The sequence below is a fragment of the Lemur catta genome, chromosome 19 (assembly GCF_020740605.2).
Source record: "Lemur catta isolate mLemCat1 chromosome 19, mLemCat1.pri, whole genome shotgun sequence".
Taxonomy (NCBI): Eukaryota; Metazoa; Chordata; class Mammalia; order Primates; family Lemuridae; genus Lemur; species Lemur catta.
In genome coordinates this window covers 4,542,336-4,563,831 of record NC_059146.1, presented here as the reverse complement: position 1 = coordinate 4,563,831, position 21,496 = coordinate 4,542,336, and the positions used below count along the sequence as shown (strand labels likewise).

Here is a 21,496-nt window from a genome sequence, read left to right as displayed (position 1 = left end):
ATCAGCGCCCACCTGATCACCTCGGCACTGCAGCAAAAGCCGGGGTAGCGGGGAGACTGTCTGTTCCCCAAGTCAGACACTTCCTAAAGTGAAAAGGTGACTCTCAAAATAATTGTAAGATATCAGTTGATCTGTAGGTGTCATCTGAGCTATTCAGGACAAACTGGAGCCGGGTCACCCCAAGGCCAACCCCTCCTCGGACACTGCCGTATAAATGCGAGGCTTCAGGATGCTTGGGTAACCGGGGGCCCTGCCGCGTCAGTCTGAGAGACGGACCCTGGCATAGAAGAGGGCGAATAAAAATGAATAAAAAAATAAAGCAGCATTCAGAACTAGTGTGTATAATATGCCGGGGGGCGGGACAGGTGCCTGTTATTCCCAAGCTGCTTTTCCTCCAGAGAAAAACCGTGGGATGGAGCCAGTTCCTCAGGTCAGCCAGTCCCAAATATCGGTCCGTGGTCCTTCGCTGTTTTCACTACCTCTGTGTATCATCGGAACTTACTTACTCAGTAGTTTTCCTTAAGTCTATTCACCTTGTTTTAAGTCGACTTCATTCCGTGCTAAAATCTCTGTGTAATAATGGGTTTGATGAGCTGATTTTATGCTTTTCTAATACATACCAAAAGCATCATGGCTAAACTTAAAGATATTCATACTTGTGCCACCTAAGATCATGTCCCCTCCTTCCAGGATTCGTGGCCCGTAGTTTGGGTGACAGTGGCTTTGTGTGGTTCCAGTAACTGGCTCGTGACCTGCAAAGCAGCCGATGGATCTGGTCAGTGAGCTTCCTCGGGAGGCAGGTTGGCACGTGGCTGGGATCCGGCTGGACTTTCGGCACCGCTGTTGACTGGGTGTGAGAGCCTGACGTTCTCTACTCTCACAGGGACGCCCTTCTCATTCGTACCCTGTGGGTGGTAAGAGAACTTACCTCCCTAGGTCACTGTGGGGCTTAACTGGAATCATCGATGTCTAGTGCTTAGCCTGGTGCCTGACCATTTTAATACTGTTTTTTTCTAGCGCCCTTCTTTTTTGTGTTAGCAAAAGAGTCCAAACCATGTAGTGGACAGAGCCCTGAGCTAGGAATATGAAATTTCAGGCTCCAGTAGCTTTCTAGCTTTAGTGACTTCGGGCAGGTCACTTACGCCTCCTGGGATGTGTACAATAAGAACCATTCCTGCTGGTGAACAGTGGCAAGAAGGGAAGCGCATTGTCAAGTAGCTGTGGCCTCTGTCAGGGAGGACCTGGGGAGGGGCTGGCTGGAGGACAAAAGGAGGAAGGAGCTGTGATTTCCGACTGCAATTTCCTTGGATGTCACAGTGCTGATCGTGTGCGGTCAAGCTTTTGTCATCACCAGTCAAGATATAATGTTTTTCCTCCTCCTGAGAATGAGGGCACCTCGAGTAGTAGAAGGTATTTGTCACGGAATGAGCTTATGCCATAACCTTTTGTGTTATTTGGTGCACACAGGCCTCCCTAACTGAGGAATATATGCAGTAGCTAAGCTCAGTTTCTTTCTTTTTTATATTTTCAAGCAAAGTTTCTGAATAGGTAATACAAGTTCATGTGGTAGAAATTTCAAAATGTGCAAAAGGATATATGTTGAAAATAGACCCACTATCCAATTCTTATCTCTGGCATCTGTCAATATTCACAGTTTCTTATACATCCATTTAGATACATCTTATGCATAGACAAGCAATTTTGTTTATATTTTTCCGCTGGTTTTGTAAAGTACGATTAGTATGTGTAGTATATACTGAACGGTCCCGATCTGCCCCGTGCTTTTTGTGTCTTAGAGGAGGGTCTGTGGAGGAGCACCCTCATTCTTTTTTTATGGCGGCAGAGTATTCAGTTGCTTGAATGTATTGAACTCACTTAACCAGGTCTGCACTGACTCGAAGGACAGGCAAGTAGTTTTCCAGGCTTTGGGTTTTACAAACAAGGCTGCAAGGAGCAACTTTGTCCACATGTGGGAGTGTACCTGTCTACTGACTTCCTAGAAATGAATTTGCGTTTGTAACTTCGATGGGTTTTGCCACGTTGCCCTCCACCAGCAATACGTTTGACTCTTGTTGCCCGCAGCCTTGCCGAAGCCAGTGTGCTGTCCAGAAGCCTTGTGGTCTTTGCCATTCTGGGGAAAGATGTTGTCTCAGTCTATCTTTAGTTTGCATTTCTCTTAGTAGAAGTGAGCGTCAGCCGCTATTCGCATGTGTAGGAAAACAAGCTCAATTTCATTTAAATGTTTTGCTGTTGGCAATTATTTTCAGAGTCTGTAGGGAAAGACCAGTTTTATTGTTATTTTCAGTCTGTCTCAGACCAATATTTTTGTAAAATACAATAAAAAAGAATCACTAGCAAAACGGAATAAAAAACCCAGATAAATACAAATAAACCCAGATAAAAGATAAATAAATCACAGACCTCAATTTTTTTTGTTACTGAACTTGACAGAGACAGAATTACCCTATCTGCTCATTATATCGCCCTGTTTTCAGTTTCTGGACGTAGCTCACGGCAGAGCGTCAGCACTGTGAGTCTCGTTGCTGTAAAGGACTCCTTGCTTATCTCTTTCCTCCCATTGCTGCCCTATTTGGGAGTGGGAGGAGAGAGCACAGAATTTTATATTTTATATTTCACAATCAGTACATTTCAGGATGCTTTCATTACGTTAAAGTATCTCTGGTGGTGCAAGGCTGATTCCGAAGGGCCTGGTTTCCAAGGGCAGGTGGGGGGTGCACAGGTGGGGGGTGCTGGTGTCATGGTTTTCACTGATGAAGACCTTGAGCTTGTATGGGGGGCTGGGAGGATGAAATCACCCTATCAGTGAGATTTGCAGAGTGGGCCGCTTTGACCTGGGGGCTTTGCCAGGATTCCGGGCCCCCTGCTGCCTTTCTGGGAATTGATGCCAAGTGGAAGTGTACCCCCAGGTAAAGTAGGAGCCTAAGGGATGGCGTGATCAGGAGGCATCTTGGTGACTTTGTAGAACATTGAATTAGGATTGAGGTTCTTGCTTCTGGATCACTGAGTTCCGTGACTGTGAGTGACTTAGAACAGTGGTCCCCAACCTTTTTGGCACCAGGGACTGGTTTCGTGGAAGAAAATTTTTCCACACATGGGGGTGTGGGGAGGCAGAGCTCAGGCGGTGATGGGAGCCATGGGGAGCGGCCGTGAATACAGGTGGAGCTTTGCTGGCTGGCCCGCCGCTCACCTCCTGCTGTGTGGGCCCCCTCTTATGTTTCATGGAAGAAAATTTTTCCAGGGGTGACGGGATGCGGGGTGGGGCTGCAGAGCTCTGCAGCCTGGTCCCTAACAGGGCCCTGACCGGTACTGGTCCACGCGTGGCCTGGGGGTCGGGGACTGTAGACTTAGGAAACAGACACAGGTCTAGTATTCTTTGTTCTGCTTTTGAGTTGAAGTTCTCCCTCTGCTAATAATGCGAAGACTTCATTGTGTTATCTCTAAATACGAGGAAAGTTGTTTTGCCAGCACAAGCTTCTTTCCAGCTATTCTTTAATGTTCCTTCTTGTAATGACTTTGTGTCATTAGCATTCAGGTGTCCCAGGGTCAGCTTTCTTCAGTAGCAGATGTTTTGGCTTCTGTTTACGATTATTAAATGAAGTCATATTGAGGCTTTTTTCCATGTATTTTTTCTATCCAGTGTCGTATAAAACATGGAGATGACATGTCATCACAGTGCAGAAAGGAAATGCCCCTGGCTGCCTTCCTGTGTGTGACTGCGTCTCTGTTAGAGCCTGGAGAGGAATGGGCTGTGGAACAGGAGTTGGGGGTGTAGAATAATGGTATTAAGATCAGAGGTTCACCACCTGCCTCATGCTGACACTTGACCTCGGCAAGTTGGTTGACCTCATTTGCCTCACCTGGGAAATGGGACTAGTGAGTCCCCATCAGTGATTTATCTGGCAGGGAGAGTTATGTCCAGTGTTGCTCAGTGTGGCAGGGGCTCCGTGGAGACCTGTCTGGGCATGTGCCTGGGTTAGGTCACGCGTGACAGCCAGCGGCCGGAGTGGACACGCTCAGAGATAGTCCTGGCTCTCTGCCCAGTCCCTACATCTGCAGCTGATGAATTACTGAAAATGTGAGTGAGAAGATCCTCTCCCCTGACTTGTGGTCCAGAGCTCAGTCTCTGGAACTGAATGGTGTGGGTTTGAATCCCAGCGGTGCCCTTGCTGACTGAGTGAGCGTGGGTAGGCTCCCTCCGTTTTGTAGAATGGAAATGTTAAGAGTAATCTGCCTTGGGTCAGTGGGCAAGATTAAACCAATGTTTAGATGTGACGTTTTCTGAACGAGTGGGGCACACTGCTTGCCTTCCCCAGGCTTCCCAAGTTTATTCCATCAGCAGGTTTATCAAGTGCCATGTATACACCAGACGCTCCACCCGGGGTTGGGCACGTGAATCAGACATGACCGCTGCTTTTGTAGAGCTTATGGTGTAGTGTTGGCAAGCGTTTCTTTAAAAAGGGCTAGATAGTAAACATTTTAGGCTTTGTGGACCATAACGTCTTTGTCACAACCACGCAACTCTGCTATTGTATTGTGAAAGGAGTTGCAGTGAGTGAATGTGTAATCCTGTTTGTGCTCCAAGAAGACTTTATCTACAACAAGTTGGCCGGTCACATTCGGCCCATGGGCTGTAATTTGCAGACCTATGGTCTAGTGAGAAGACAGATGTTAAATAATCACAAATAATTATTCTGTTACAAATTGTGATAGGTGCTATGGAGGAACCTACAGGATTCTGTGAGAGGGAAGGGTCAGGGCAGGTGGCTTTGAAGAAGTGACACTGAAACCATATGGTGAGGAGGAGGTGGCCAGAGAGGGAGAGGGAGGCAGAATGCACTTGGCAGAGGGGCGGCTCTGAAGGGCAGGAGAAACTGGCCGTACTGACTCAGAATCACAACCTGCATTTGCATCTTTTAAAGGCATAACAGGTATTCTGCAGCTTTCTTTGGATCAAAAAAGCAATTTCTTGCCTCTATATAACGCATGCCAATCTTCTCCTCCCTCTTCCCCTCAATAATCCCCATACCAAGAGATAAAGTATATTAATATATTAACACGTTTTGTTCTGCACACTTTTGCTACTTCCTCTCTCTCCCTCTTCCATTGTGTTTGTCAGTATCTATCCAAGAATTGAGAAGTTAGGGAAGATTGCAGATTCCTTCATGATTAGGTGTAAAATGGTTTACTACTTAGAATTCAAATTTGCTTTTTGATACTGTTTTCTCATTTTGCCTTTTAAAACTGGACATTATTTTCTTTTCTTATTTGTCTGGATAAAGATTCACAGCTTTTTAGAACAGTTTCGAAAAAAATCTGTTTTCCTTTTGATTACATCTCACGTCTCCCCTGACTCCCAACCTGAATTTTTCATTTCCTTTAAAGGGATTGCAGTGCTCTGTGGAGATTTTACTTGTGTGGTCTCATTCTAGAATATTTCAAGGGGTGTCTTAGAAGTGTGGGGCGGGTGGTTCTCCTATACAACTTTGTGACCCCTTCAGTTCTTCAATTTCTTATACTTCTGTGGCTCCAAGTAGACGCGACCTCCCCGAGAGTCAGTGTTCCGTAGTGGCTGGGGGGCACACTCTGGAGCCAGGTGGTGTGAGTTGAGACCGTGTATTGTGAAAGTGGGTGCAGTAAGTGAATGAATGATCAGGGATGTATCCAGTGAAACTTTATGTACAAAAACAGTTGGTGGGTCACTACTGCTTATCAGTTCCACTGCTTATTTTTTAATTACTAATTTTTTTTTTTTTTTTAGAAACAGGGTCTTGCTCTGTCACCCAGGCTGGAGTGCAGTGTCTCAGTCATAGCTCATGGTTCCTTGAACTCCTGATTCTACTGCCTCAGTCTCCTTAGTAGCTGGGACTACAGGTGCATGGCATCACACCTGGCTAATTTTTAAAATCTTTTGTAGAGATGGGGTCTTGCTATGTTGCCCAGGCTGTTCTTGAACTCCTGGCCTCAAGCAATGCTCCTACCTTGGTCTTCCAAAGTGCTGGGATTACAAATATGAGCCACCACACCTGGCCTGGTTCCACTATTCATTAGCTGTGTGAACTTGAATAGTTCCTTACCCGCTCACTTTTCTTACCTTTAAAATAAGGGCAGTAATGACATCTACCTCATAGGGTTATTATGAAGATTACAGTGAGTAAAATACACATAAAGTCACTGTCCTTGAAACAGTGACTGCACACAGTAAATGCTATTTATGAGTTGTCTGTTATTAATTCCTCCTTAACCACCTTTGAATCCTGGCAGGTGACTCCTGACTCATCCTGAGATTTTGGGCCGCATCACTTCATTTTTGCTTCACTTTCTCCATAAGACTGTAGGAATGATCCTCGTCATCAGGGGTGTGGGAACATTAGTCCTTTTGGAAACTAGTCCTGTATGTTCTTTTTGTACCTTGAAAACATGCTTGATAAGTAAAGTAGGCTTTTGAACCATGGACCTAAAAATGTGGTAGCAGCAACAGTCACCTCTCCTGTCATCTATTTTAATTCGTAGTCTATAATTAATGACTTATTCTCTGTTTACTTAGAAGTCCTTACATGTCATCTTTGGTTTTTCTTGAGTCCCTTCTCTACTTTGCACAAACTTGAACGCAAGGCCCTAGGAAGCAGGTAAATGTCCACTTTGGGGAGGTTTGGGGCAAGTCAGTTTACTTCTCTGGGACTTTTTAAAAAAGAATTTTGTCTGCAGCATGGTCCACCTGTTCTCCAAGGACCCTTCCCAGTCCCTGTGTTTTTGGTTTAGGCACCCCCGTAGTATGGCAGTGTTCTCGTTGGTTTTTACAGACCCTGTAATGCCACTATTTCAATTGCTTCCTCCTTGTGGGCAAGGATCTGTCTTTATCCTTTTTTCCCCTCCCCAAGGAAGAAATTCTAACTTGTTTTCGTTATAAATTGCTTTTTAAACAGATTTTTTTTTCCTATACCCATCTTATGCGTTTATGATTCATCCTTCCTGGGATGTTGTTATTGTTGTTTGTTTCGTGTTTTGGTGGCATCCCTTGGCAGCCATAGAATTGCTTTCAGAGGCGCTTTGAAGAGCTACCATTATAGTCTTCTTGTTGGAACTTGTCCCAGCTCAGTTGCTATTTTTAATAAAGTTGGCTGCATTGTTTCTCAAAGGTTACCACATTTTTTACTGATGGAAATAAGAACTCTGTTTCTTACACTCCCAGCCCCTGTGATTTACCCCCACAGGTACCGTCTCTGTTCCGCATCTGGTCATAAAACAGTTATTTTTCAGTTCCCCCCGCTCCTTGCCTTTTGTGTCATGCTGGGTGCTAGCCATGGAAGTGTAGTCTCTTGGGCTTGTAATACGCTTTATAATTCACGTGGTGCTGATACCGTTCCCAGTTTTGCTGCCTTCACTGCTGCCGTGCCGAGGAAGAGGCTGGCTGGGTACCAGCAGCGCAGCCAGGGAGAGGCGAAGCGGCTGTGATCAAAGCGTTCTTCCTGGGGAGGAAAGGGTGGCCAAGTACACTCTGAGGTGTGTGCTGTGGGCCTTGGGTGACTGGGCCGCAGGACGTTAGTTTATTAAACTTCTATTACATTTTTATTAAATGTATTAAATTTTTAATAACAGAATAATTTATGTTTATAGTAAAAAATTCAAAGAGTTGAGAAGGTAAAAAGAAAGTCCCTTCATGGCCTCCTCATCTTGCGGCCGTCCACTGTTAGTAATTTCCCCAGTATTCTTTGAGGGATTCGCCCTGGGGTGTAGGCGTCGGATGCAGTGGCCTAAGTAGTGCCTGGCACACAGCAGGGCTCCGTGTCTGCTGATCGAGGGAATGACATTTATAGCATTATCCTATCTCTAGGTCTTAGACCAATTTTCTTAGCAGGACCTATAGGGCAGCCTTACTTTTTAAGATAGGTACATGGTATTCCATCATATGGAGTCCTGGGATTATTTAACCAGTTCAAGTTATTTCTAATTTTTTTCTGGTACAACCCTTGCTGCAGGGACCATCTGAGACAGACTGCTGGTGGTCCTCTCCACGTCTTTTTCATTTCTAGGAAAATGTTGCCTGGTTGTAGGATGCTCAGGTCAAGACCACCTTTGCCAAGCTCCCTTGCGGCGAGGTGTGGCCGTGTGTCTAGATTAGGTTCTGGCTGGCAGAGGTAACGTGTGCAGCTTCCAGGAGCATCCTTGAGAGAGGGGAGGAGCAGTCCTGTCCCTTTTTTCCTGGCAGAGTTTATCCAGTGGCAGGAGCTAGAGTAGCCAGCGTGGCTCTGGAGATAGCAGCTGACTCTTGCAGATGACAGCGCAGCGAGATGGCAGAAGCCATCATGTCAGGCCTGCACTGCATCCTCTTGAACATGTTCATGAAAGAGAAAAATAAATTTCTGTCTTGCTTAAGCCACACCGGGTGTGTATCACTGTCTTCATCTCTTTTTCCACCTGTGTGAGTATATATGTAGGATAAGGAAAGTAGAATTGCAGGGCTGAAGGATGTGGTCCCTCAAACTTTTTTTCATGATGCTGCTTAATTAATCTTTAAGCAGTTGTCATCATTTTCATCTCAGGAAACATTCCCCATCATGTCTGTGTTCTTTTATCATCAGAACACATTTACGTTTAACATATTTAATCCCTAAATCTGTTAAAGATGCACAAAGGTTCACGTTCCCAATGGGAAAATGCTAGCATGTGAAGCAAGAGTTTGGTGCCAGATGTCAGTATCAGTGGCATTCTGTATCCATGGAAACCAGTTCTTAGAGAGTGTGTCTACAAAAGGGAAGGGAGAATGGGGGAGTGGTGGAGGGTAGCACTTGTCCTCACTGAACAGTTTGTGGGGAGAGCACACGTGTGTGTCCAGATCAGCACACATGTGGAAGCTACTCAGACGGAAGCTACCTGGGACTTCCGTGTGTCAGCCGGCGGGACGCAGTGTTGGGCAGGTCAGGCACGGTCTTTGCTCCCATGAGGTGTCTGGTCTCGAGGATTGGACAGATGTTCATAATTGTATAAGTGACACTTGGGATGGATAAGGGAGACATACAGGATGCTGTGAGTGGGGCACGCAGGTTGGGAAGGGAGTGTATTAGTTTCTTATTACTGTTGTAAAAAATTACCACAAATTTAGTGGCTTAAAAAGAGGCAAATACATGATTTCACAGTCCTGAAGGTCACATGGTGTGGCCGGGCTGCACACCTTCCCGAGGCTCCAGGGCAGAATCCGTTTCCCTCCCTTTTCCGGTTTCTGGAGGCTGCCTGTGCTCCTCGGCTCGTGGCCCCTTCCTCCACGTTCAAGGTCGTCAGCGTGGCATCTGCGGTCTCCCTGTCTGACCTCCGTTTCCATCGTCACGTCTCCTCGCTGGCTCTGACCCTCCTGCGTCCCGCTCCCGTGTGCGTGGAAGTGTACACAGAGCAGCACGAGGAGGCCCCCACCCCCTCCCACCACTCAGCTTCGGCAACTTCATCCCCGTCTTCCCCCACCTCCCCACCTCCCCACCTCCCCACCTCCCCACCGGATTGTTTGAAATCATCTTAGAGATCATCCGATTCACCTGTGAATGTTCAGAACAGACAGCTGTTTTAAACAGTGCAGCTCTGAGCAGGGAGGTGACAAGGAGGTGGCACGGGGTCGGGGGAAGTGTGTATTTTCCATATGGGAGATGCGGATGCGTGTTTGAATTCCGATGGGAAGGATCCGGTGGAGGAGGAGACATTGGCCTTGGACAAGAGAGACGTCTCCATCACTAACGAGAGAGAGGCACGTAGGGTGTGGAGTCCCTGTCTGGTGGTTCAGAAAACTTTTTCTGTCGAGTGGGACACCAGAGAGAGGGGTGAAGAGGATGGCAAGATGTCAGCAGCTTGGGGCGAGTTGGAAGTAGTCCCCGTGGAGTGGAGAGTGAACGCACTAGGGGAACATTGGCATGTGGGGCGTGTTGAGGGCTCCTTGAATTCGGTGAATTCCAGCGATCTGGTCAGCTTGGTGGTTTGACTTTTCCCTCTGACATCGCACGTCTGTCTGGGCATGTGCTCAGAGAGGTGGGCGTTTGGTTCATCCTGGCTGGGCTTTTGCCAGGGGTTGTGGCCAAAGGGCAGTGGGTATTTAGAAAAGCATTTGAGGCCCCGATCCGTAGACCCTCCGCTGAGTGGGAGGGTGGTGGCGGGCGTTCTGGTGAGGTGCAGGTGTGGCGGTGATGGCGGCTTAAAGAAGCCAGCGGGACACGGCCTGTGGGGTGTGGGGGGACGGGAGGAAGGCGGCAGGCAGAGCTGAGCTGGGTGCCCCATGGCAGCTGCAGGCGAGGATGCCGGGTGGCGCCCAGCTCCAGAGTGTCTTTGGGAGCGGGCAGCTGGAGTGGAGTGGAATAAAAGACAGCTGGAAAATAGGACATTGAGCTGCTGCGAGAGCAAATGTGGGACAGCTCATCCCGGGGATGTCGAAACCCCCCGGGAGGACGGCAGGAGCTGGGGTATAAAGGCAGGTCTTCCCTGAAGGGGGCGGCCAAGGCGAGGGGTGAGGAAGGCGCCTGACAGCGCTGGGAGGCAGGGGCCTGGGAAAGGTGGGTGTTTTGACAAGAGGGTGACGGTGTACTGGGCAGGGAGCAGGAGCAAGGATCTGGCCCAGCCAGCTCCTCCTCCTGACCCCTCCAGACCCAGAGATGAGCAAGCGTGACCTGCAGGGTGGCGAGGAAGTGTTGGCCTGGGAAGAGCCACGATTCACTGGTGACACAGCTCAGCTTCTTCCCTCCTGTGCTGTGCCGCTCCCGGCCGCTGCCTCTCGTCCCCAGGACATTGCTCGTGGACACTGGCCCTGGGTCTCTGTCCTTAGTGTGAGTCAAATGGGAAATAGTAAGACAGTGAAAAGGAGACTCCACCTAGGAATTTCCAGATGGCAAAAATCATGGACTGACTTGGATATGTTGCTACCTTGTAAAGAGAGATTTAATGAGCTCTATCTCCGTGTGCTATACTTTCATATCCCACATTCCTCCTGGGCTCTAAGCCATATTTTCTACTTTAGCTTGAAAAATGGCTATAGGTGTATTTAATATGCGTTGTTTACATTGATTTATGACTGAGATATAACTTTATTGGAATTTTTTAGTGATTTTTTTGTCTATATCATAAAAGCTTGCAGTCATTTGATGTATTTCAAAAATCCAGCCTTGTATGTGGACTCACATTATTGGGGAGGCAGCCAGCTGCACCCCACCCTCCCCCACACACGACAGAAAAGGTACTGAAATGTCCTGCACACAGACAATCACCAACCTCACAGTCTCAGATGACGGGTAAATGAATTTATTGCTTTGGTGGAACAGTGTAAAGGAACTGGAAAACAAGTGGGAGCAAAGGATGTTATGATAAGGCGATGCAATGTGCCAAGTTTTTATTATAGCTCTGTTTGCTTAGAGTTGGGTCATTTTGCACTTAACGTTTGCTTGGTGACAAGTGAACATTTTGACAAGTTCTCACCCTCCTGAGATGAGATGCTAATTATGAAAGTCAAGAATAAGTAGTAGCAGCAGATTATTTTTTTAATAAAATGTAAGTATCTTATTCTTTTTAAAACACCTGTCTCCTGAATCCTTTAGTTTCTGTGACCTGTGAGTGTTCCATGACAGCCGGAGAAGGTGTGACAGTGGACAGAGACGTCGCTAAAATGATGATAGAGCTTGATGCCACCTACTCCTTAAACTATTTGCCTTATTGGACTGAACTTGGGTCACTTTTTCTCATCGCAACAGACTCAGCCAGGCCTTGGGGAGTCACAATAATCAAATGCCAGTAACTGACCATTAGTGGGGCTCGGTAAATGGTTTAGCCAATGGGATTGCTGTGCATGGCATTTGGTTAAGATCATGGGCTCCCAGGTCTGACTCCTGGGTTCAAATCCCAATTCTACCACTTACTGTGGACCTTGGGCAGATTCTTCAAACCTTCTGAGTCTTAAGTTCCTCATCTGTTAAATGGGGAAAATGATAGTACTTAGCTCACGGGATTGTTGTAAGAATAAATAGCACATAGCAAGAGTACCCAGTAGCTGTCATTATGATCATGGTGGAGTCTCATGTGGCTTACCAATGTGATGCATTTGGGAACTGTTAGATTTTACATTTTATTTCTTCATTATTCACAATATTCTTTGGACATTTTGCCTTCTCAAGAAAGCCTTCCCCAACTACTTTATACACAGCTGCAGTTACCCACCTTCTGCCACCCGCAAGCCTGTCCTATACCCCTGCTCCCTGCCCTCTCCTGCCCTATTTCCTACCTTTTCTCCATTGCACCATTGTTTTCTAAGACACTGTCCAACACGCTTTTTATTTCAGGCTGTCTTCATCTACTGAAATGTGAACTCCGCAAGAGCAGGCGTCCGTGCCTGTTCTGTTTCCCGTTCTGTTATCTGGGCCTAGACCCAGGGAATAGTGTGTGGCTTAGTGGGTGTGCAGTAAATCTGTATCAGAGTGAAGAAATTGACTTCGAAAGTGGTAATGTGATTTTTATGCCACCAAGTAGTACAAAAGCTGCTGCAGCTGTCTGAAATGGCAATGTTTTATTCAGAAGTTTCGTTTGCTTGTTTGCCTCTCTTAAGCCTCCTTTCCTAACAGAAGATAATTGAAGGCAAGTAGAACAGGTTTGGGGGGATAAGTACATTGGCTGAGGAGAGGAATAGGGCTGACATTATTAACTCATCCTCTGGTTTACTTCTGACACCTCTTCTATCAGCGTGAACATCACCAAACACCTTGTCGACCAGGGAGGATGCTTCTTTCAGTAGTGGACTCTCTTAAGTATCGTTTTACTTTCTCGTTTCTCTTACATTTGACTGAACTTCTGCTGTTTTTCTCTTCTAGGGCACCAATGCCTCTGCTCTGGAAAAAGACATTGGTCCAGAGCAGTTTCCGATCAATGAACACTACTTTGGATTGGTCAATGTAAGTATTTAAAATGTATTATCTTTATCACATGTCTTAGAGCAGCAAGCCGTCCCCAACCTTTTTGGCACCAGGGACACGTTTCATGGAAGACAGTTTCTCCAGGGATGGTGGAGGGGGCGGCGTGGTAGGCGGAACTTAGGCTGTGATGCGGGCGATGGGGAGTGGCTGTAAATGCCGATGAAGCTGTGCTGGCTTCGTGCTGTGCGGCTGCACCACCAACTTTCATCATTACCAATTTTTAACTAATTGGCCAGGCTGTTCAGTTAGTAGAAGTGGCAAACATTGAGGAGGGGGCAATTTAGTCTATTTTTGAAAGTGTGAGTTGTCCCAGAAAAAAGGATTTAACACATTGACTGCCACACTAGAGACAAAAATGTTTTCCCTGGGGCCACGGTGTTTTGTTAAAGAGAATGATCCTAATTTGTTATTTTTTATTGTTTTCTGTGTGTGAGTTATATGCAATGCAATCCACGTTTTTAGAATTAAATCATTAATTGTAACAATAGGAACATCAGCAAGTAAGGTTTTCACAAACCACCTGCAGGGTTTTTGCTTCACGCAGCCCCAGGCTCAAAACCAGCCTGAGTTAAATACAACTCACATGCAGTCTGTGCAAATTACTGTATTATTGGGCCAAATTCACATTTTTCTCCCCTGTGCTTTAAGGAATTTCCTTGGCACACGTCACTTTAATGTGATTTTATTAGACTTTTCAGCCGGATCTTCTTTTACATGTTCTCCCTTTGTCATCTGGTGAACCCTCCAGGCTGTCTTTGCTTAGTGTGCGTCAGTACTCCTGGAGCTTGAGGAGTTCCCAGCTCATCACCAGTAACTGTTTAACATGTCACTTTGCGGTGGTACCTGAAGCAGGACAGGCTGTGTGGGAAAAACGGGGACCCGTTTATCTCAGAATTACTTGGCCTCCTGGTGCTGTAGCTCATGCCTGTATTCCCAGCACTTTGGGAGGCTGCAGGAGGAGGATCACTTGAGCCCAGGAGTTCAAGACCATCCCGAGCAACATAGCGAGGCCCCATCTTTACAAATAATAATTTTAAAAAAAATTAGTGAGGCATGGCGGCACACATCTGTAGTCCCAGCTACTTGGGAGGCTGAGGCAGGAGGATCACTTGAGCCCAGGAATTTGAGGTTGCAGTGAGCTATGATGACACCATGCTAGCTCAAGTGACAGAGTAAGAACCTTTCTCAAAAAAAAATTTTTTTTTAAAAAGCATTACTTTTGGCCTCATTTTACTTGTTCTCAGCAAGAGCGCCCTTGTATGAGGCTAGACTTAGCAGGCTCTGCTTCCTTGATAACTTGATGATAACCAAGTAGGAAGGCAGTGTACCCCCACCCTCATGGGCTTGCTTCCTTATCTGATCCATTTCTCTGGGGTGTAGGTTTTAAGTAACATCATGTATTAACTCATTAACACCTGGTTTTCTGGACAATTGCTCTGAGTATAGTCTGTCAGTGTCTAGGTGTGATAAGTAGTAATTTCCACTGGGGAAGCTAGAAATAGTCTCTGCAAGTAAATGCTGCCTGTGATACAATGGAAAGAACATTGGCTTCAGTGTGATACAGATGTAGGTTTGAATCCTGTCTATGCTGCTCACTGGCTGTGTGATCTTGGACAAGCTACTTGCCCTCTCTGAGTCTCCATTTCCCCATCTGTGAAAGGGGGATCATAATGGTTTCTACCCTTGGAGTTATAATGAAGGATAAATGAGAGACCCTGTTTAAGACCCTGACATGAGGCTGAGGCACACTGTGGACACTTGGTAAATGTTAGTTCCTTTTCATTCCTAGGCATTGTTTGCTGGGTCAGGGCCAAGCATTACTGGAAGGAGTCTGGGTAGAGGTGAGATACTGAGCAGAAGAGAAAGAATAGAAGGAAGAAAGCTAAAAGTACTGGAATATAGGGCGTCTTATTGGTGCAATACTGACTTCTAATCTTAATACAAATTTTTTAGCCATTATGCTCAGGCCTCTGCTTAGCCCCGTGAAGATAGTTTAATGGGATTCTGCGCTGGTGAAGAAAAACGCCAGTGCAGGTTGTGGAGAAAGAAAGCATTAAGGCCATTTCCTAGTTTGTAGAAGAACTGCGAGATCTATGTTTATTAATAGCTTCATTTGGGTTCCCTTAGAATGGTGATTTATCGAAGTTCCAGCTTCTCTGTAAAAAAGAGGTTTGTCTCCTGTTACATAATGGTGTCAAAGTAGATTAAAATATAAAAATAGAGAGGCTTCTGTCTTAGCATGTGTAGAAATGTCATGTCGAGCATGGCGCGGCATCTGTTTTGCTCTTGGGTAAACGACGCACAAGCCAGCCACCAGTTTTGGGAAGGTGTGCATGTTCTGTTTTAATCTCAACGTAGCATTTTGTAATCTGTTATTTCCTTAGACTCTTTTCCTTTTCATTTTACTGTGTATGAGAAATCCTGAAGTGGTAGTCTCTGCTGTGTTCTCCCACAGAGCTGGGCTTCCAGCTGAAAGCCAGTGACGTCTTTTCCCTCTGTTATCATAATCTCAGCGTCCACGCTCGGTGAGGGGTGTCAGATGTTACTGGGTGGGCCCCAGTCTGACTGCAGGAGACGAGGAATTTGGGTGGTATTCGACTAGGACAGTTGTCACCTTGGCAGAAGTAAGATCCAGGGCAATTTGGAAGTTGAGAGGGTGGGAAGCTGGGAGGGGGACATGAGGGGCCCCTTCTTGCCTCTGTTGCTCTGGGGCAGGTGAGGAAACGGGGCCTGAGCCCCTGGGCAGCGTCACTTGGAAGCTCGAAAGAGAAAAACGGAAACCAGCCCCCTCATTCAGTTCAGGCTGTTTCAGCCGAGCAAGTGGTTCCCAGTTGCCGGATCTCTCTTTGACTTGGATTTTTATTTTCCCTGTCACGGGAGTTTCGATGTGTTGCAAATGTGGCATCTTTTTTTAGCCAGCTGCTTCCCTGGGTCTTCATATTATGTCGATATTTCTTCTCTCTTTTTATAAGCACCAGAAGGTCTCATTAGACTCTTTATTGAGGCAGAGTGTTTATTATCCTTTTAGAGACTTCTGTGGGCTAGAGGAGCACGAGAATTACGACATTTTTACTCATTTCCCTGTCGATCAGATTGTCACTGGCCTTTGGTCAACCAGTTTTCTAATGCAAGCTGGACTCCGATGCGGGGAAATCTGGGCCAGGTCGTGGCGGGCGGCCTTTTACCCTCTGCACCTGTTCCAGAGGTGGCTCGTCCCCAGAAGGTGACTTGAGCCGTCCCTATTGTCGTTTGGCAGTTTGGAAACACATGCTACTGCAACTCCGTGCTCCAGGCCTTGTACTTCTGCCGGCCGTTCCGGGAGAATGTGCTGGCATACAAGGCCCAGCAGAAAAAGAAGGAAAACCTGCTGACGTGCCTGGCGGACCTCTTCCACAGCATCGCCACGCAGAAGAAGAAGGTTGGCGTCATCCCACCAAAGAAGTTCATTTCGAGGCTGAGGAAAGAGAACGGTGAGTAGCGTGCACCGTGCCCTGTTCAAGGCTCTGCCCTGAAACAAGGGGAACTCACGGGTTCTGTGTATCCTCAGAATGAAGAGCTGGGTTTTTTTTTTTTTTTGAAAAGGGAAATAAGTGTGGTCAACTACTCAAGTATCATCTTTAAAACAAACATTATTTCTTCCCTGCCCAGTATACATACAACAACACTGGATTATATTAATAGATATGCTTTAAAATGCAGATATGTCATCCCATTTTAGAATGATCTTTTTATTTGCTGCATTCTGGATAGGATCATTGTAAGAGAAAAAGTGGTCCAAGGCAGCCTTCTGAGTGAGACAGTCATTGGAGTAAATAGGTTGCTGCAATAATTGGATAGAATAGTCCTGTTTTATAAACTTGTCATAAGTGATTAAAGTAAGTGCGTATTATCTAATCAGCACCTCTGCTATTTTAAAAATAATACCACTGATTTTTATTTACCTAAGATAATTGAAGGATATCAAATTGATAGCTTTGTATGATAAAAAAATGTCCTAATTTTTCTGGCTTTTCTGTCTTCTTTTGGGGGCATGGTGGTAGAAACAAAGGTGTGTGTTTCAGAAGTTTTGTGTTGGTAATTTTTATTGACCATAAAGATATTTGATTACGGCAACTAGTGTTTATCCTAGATTCACCCATACTCCAGCAGACTTGCACAGTTAATCAGATGTTTGTTTTATAAAGTCTTGTTTAATTTGATTGCTGTCTTTTGAAGCTGTTATTGTTGCACATAGCAGAATAAAAATAATTTGAGGAGCGAAGGAAGCAGAGCACTCGCGGTCTAGTTGTGGACGTGATTAATGATGAAGTCTTACAGCTGCATCCTTCTCTCAATTGTTGGTCCGTACGGCAGGGAACAGCAATCTGCTTCTGGAATCATTCGTATTTGGTGTCAGAACAGTATCCGATAGACACACGCTCACACATATTCCTCACCTCCCTGATGTGCTTCCTTTAAGCTGCTTGCAGGCTGGTCCAGGGTTTAATATGATCTTTGAGAAGAGACCCCAGTTGCTCTAGATAAATTACCCAGTGAATAATTGATCATTGGTGGTTACATCACATTAAAAATTGACATTTTATCAGGGAATTTATTAGGTAATTTCTGTCCTTTTGTAGAACAAATACAAATTTTGGTAGCTTTTTATAACCATGATGACTTTAGGGAGATGGGGAAATTTAGTTCTTGGTGGGTGGCACAAAATGGAAACGAACAAAAATTCTTTTGGCACTTACTTATTGAAGCCGCACAGTAGAAATGAATATTTTTGAATTCCATACCTGTCCATCCGTTCAGTCTAAAAACTGAAGCGTGGCACGTGAAGCTAAGCATGTTCATTTGCTTTTCGAGAACTGCAGACTGAAGTGACGCCCTTCTTTCCAGATCTCTTTGATAACTACATGCAGCAGGATGCTCATGAATTTTTAAATTATTTGCTCAACACTATTGCGGACATCCTGCAGGAAGAGAAGAAACAGGAAAAACAAAACGGAAAATTAAAAAATGGCAACATGAACGAACCTGCGGAGAATAATAAACCAGAACTCACCTGGGTTCATGAGATTTTTCAGGGAACGCTCACCAATGAAACTCGATGCTTGAACTGTGAAACCGTGAGTATTGGGGGGCTCTTGTGTAACTTGTGTGTGCACATTTATACGGACTGTGTTGCATGTACGTGCAGTGTGGTATTGTAGCACTTAGCAATTGCCTTCTGTATATGTGGACAGTCGTCTTTATGCATGTGAAACTCCAGGGCAAACTTTTGTAAGCTTGTATCCATCCAGGATGTCTCAGTGGGCTAAAGCAGAGTAATGAAGGAAAATCTCCTTAAATGCTGAGTTGCTTTGCACCGTGATCAAACTTTAAGCTTCACAAATAAAACTATTGAATTAGACCCTGACAAGTTAATCTTGAAAAGATTTTGGTCATGAGAAGGTCATGTGTGGCTTAGAACAGACCATCACGCCAACGTAGAGGGAGTCAGCTGTAGTATGTTGAACTTGAAGTCAGAAGACAGGTTTGACTCATATTTTTATACTACAACAAGTTAGCTGGGTGTTTGGGGCGAGTCACAGTGCTGTTTGCGGCTTTGGTGAGCTTGTGTATTCGCATGGTTCTGGCATAGGGTAGGTGATTAATGTTAATTGAATTTGAAGACATTCTCCAGAGCATGGTTCAGGACGTCGTATTTGCTTGTTATATTTAATTTAAACTCTATGGGTGGCCTCATATTTTGCTGGTTAAGAGCCCAGCTCTGGAGCCAGCCTGCCTGAGTTTGTAAGGGGCTCTTCCATTCAGTAACTGTGGGACCCAGGGCAAAGTACTCACCTTCTCTGTCCTCACTCTCCTCATCTGTAAAATGAGGATGATGAGAGTGTCCATCTCATAGGGATGCTGGGAGGAATTAACAAATGAATTAACACTTGTAAAACACTTAGAACCATGGTTGGCACATAGCAAATATGCAATAAATGTCAGCTATTACTGTTATTTATTATAACTACTAGCAACATAGAAAAGCCTATAGGTTCATTAGGGGGTCTCAGTTTCTTGACATTTTATGAAAAATTGTGCATTTTTCTGGAAAGAGTAGCTTTCATCAGATTCTACAAAAGGCCTGTGTGTTTGTCATAACACAGTATGATAATGAGTGGCTTAAGCAACAGAAACTTACTTCTCACAGTTCTGGAGGCTGGGCGTCTGAGCTGAGGGTGTGAGCAGGGTGTGGTTTGGGGGAGGCCTTCTCTTTTGCAGATGGGCACCCTCTTGCTGTGTCCCCGGCGCAGTTAGAGGAAGCAAGCTCTCATGTCTGTTTTTATGAGGACACTGATCCTATCATGAGGCTCCAGCCTCCTGACCTAATTACCTCCCCCCGAGGCCCCACCTCCAAATACCATCACATCAGGGATCAGGGTTTCAACCTATGGATTTTGAGGGGACACAGACATTCCAGTCCCTTGCAAACTCTGACCCAGAAGTGGTTCAGAAATGTGGATTCACACGTCAACATCTATGTAACGGGGGAGGCTTTTTGGTTTTTGGCGATTTTCCTTCTATCTTTTTAAACAATTTTTGAATCAGCATTCTGATTTGCTCATTATGGAAACGATTAGAAAACATAGCTGAGCAAAAAAAGACTAAAAATTACCAGTAATCTTCTCACCCAGAGATGATGAATTTGTAACACATTCTAAAAATTGTGATCACATTAGCCCAGAGATAACCCACTTGAACATTTTAAAACCTATCCTGACATTTTCTGCATATACTTACCTATCTAGAGACCCTCCTTCCCTCCGTTTCTCCCTGTGTTCTTTTATACTTTATATTCCAGTAAAATTCAAATGCATACAAAAGTAGGGAGGATAGTATGGTAAAGCCCATGTGTGTATTTTCCGGGGATCAGTGATTATTAACAATTTGGCTCATCTTGTTCTCTCGCATGCCTCCTCCACCGTCATCAGATGGATTTATTATTAAGCCAGTCCCAGATAACAAATCATGTCATTTGTAATATCTTCATTACATTGTTATGTCTCTCTAAAAGGTATAAGAAGTCTTTTTTTAAAAAAAAATAAGTGTAATACAATTATCACACCTAAAAACAATTCCATTAAATCGTTATCCACTCAGGGTTCAAGTTTCTCTGATTAGGTCATATTTTTTTTTTTTTAGCAGTAAGTTAATTCAAATCAGGATCCAAACATGGTCCACACATTGCATTTGATCAGTGTTTCCTAATCTACCGTTTACCCTCCCTACCCACCCTTTTCCCTTGCAATTTATTGGTTGAGGAAATCAGGTTCTTTGTCCTGTAGAATTTCCCACATTCTGGAAACATCCTTGTGTTGTAGTTTAACATGTACAGTAAAGTGGCAGTATGTTTCTACCACTGTACTTTTTGTTTTTATTAACCCACCTATTTTATATTCATTTTTCTCTCGCTTTCTTTTGGATCAATGAAATATTAAAAAAATTTTTTTTTGCATCTATCATATTGCCAGTTCCAAATTCTTTTAGCAGTTACCGTAGAGATTACAACATGTATCCTTGACTTAGTTCGTTTTTACCACTTCTCCAACAATGTTAGAACCTTTAATACACTTTCTCTCCTTCTCTGTCTTTTGTGTTATTTGTTTTGTGATGAACTCATGAATTTTAACATATTTCATATATTTTAATCCATTACAGTTTTTTATTCTTTTTGACACTCTATTTTCAGAATTACTTTATGTACTTTTAAATGTCAAAATTAGGACTGTATCGTAAATACCATAATTTACAGATTAGCAGTCTCTTTGTTTTAACAAGGGTGTACTCCTTGGCACCATTTTCACCTTCTGTCTGTTCTGTTGCTGACTTCTGTCTGTTGTGTCTCTTGCTAATATCTCCATCCACGGCTCCCACCCTGGCTCGGGCCACCCCTAACGCTCGGCTGGCAGTCTCAACTGAGCTAGTACAGTCACTTCTTACTGGATTCCGCTTTTTCTCTTGCCTCCTCCATGGTACTCTCCTACCTGAAGTATAGCGGTGGCTGCCAATTCCGTGTAAAATAGCACTGCCTCCAAGTTCTTATGTAATCCGGCTGTCTGCCTCTGCAGGGTCATCCCTTGCTGCTGTTCTCTTTCTTACTCTGGCTTTAGTGCAGCTTCTCAAGTCTTCCAGACTCTATCCTGTCTCATGTCCTTTGCACGTGCCATTTGCTGTCTGGAGTGTACACTCTCTGTCCCCTTTGCTTGACTGAATCCTCTTCAAGTTTCAACTTGTGTTAAATCCTGCGAGAGGCCATCTTGGAACCCCCCACTTAATGAAGTCTCCTTGTATTCTCTCACAACACTCTACATTTTTGTGGCACCACTTAGTTGTATAATATATATTTATCTGTTTTTTTTTTTTTTTTTTTTTTTTTGAGACAGTCTCACTCTGTTGCTTGGGCTAGAGTGCCGTGGCGTCAGCCTAGCTCACAGCAACCTCAAACTCCTGGGCTCAAAAGATCCTCCTGCCTCAGCCTCCCGAGTAGCTGGGACTACAGACATGTGCCACCA

At 45.0% G+C, this 21,496-nt stretch overlaps 1 protein-coding gene across 2 annotated transcripts in view; it reads left to right on the top strand.

Annotated features, from left to right (window-relative positions):
* The window catches only part of USP46 (ubiquitin specific peptidase 46), a 49,651-nt gene that overhangs the window by 10,818 nt on the left and 17,337 nt on the right, over window positions 1-21,496 (top strand). For both annotated transcript variants that reach the window (XM_045533011.1, XM_045533010.1), the window contains exons 2-4: window positions 12,846-12,926; window positions 16,204-16,417; window positions 17,832-18,061. In XM_045533011.1, the coding sequence (XP_045388967.1) occupies window positions 17,849-18,061 (213 nt within the window). In that variant the 5' untranslated portion in view covers window positions 12,846-12,926; window positions 16,204-16,417; window positions 17,832-17,848. The remainder of the gene's footprint in view (window positions 1-12,845; window positions 12,927-16,203; window positions 16,418-17,831; window positions 18,062-21,496) is intronic.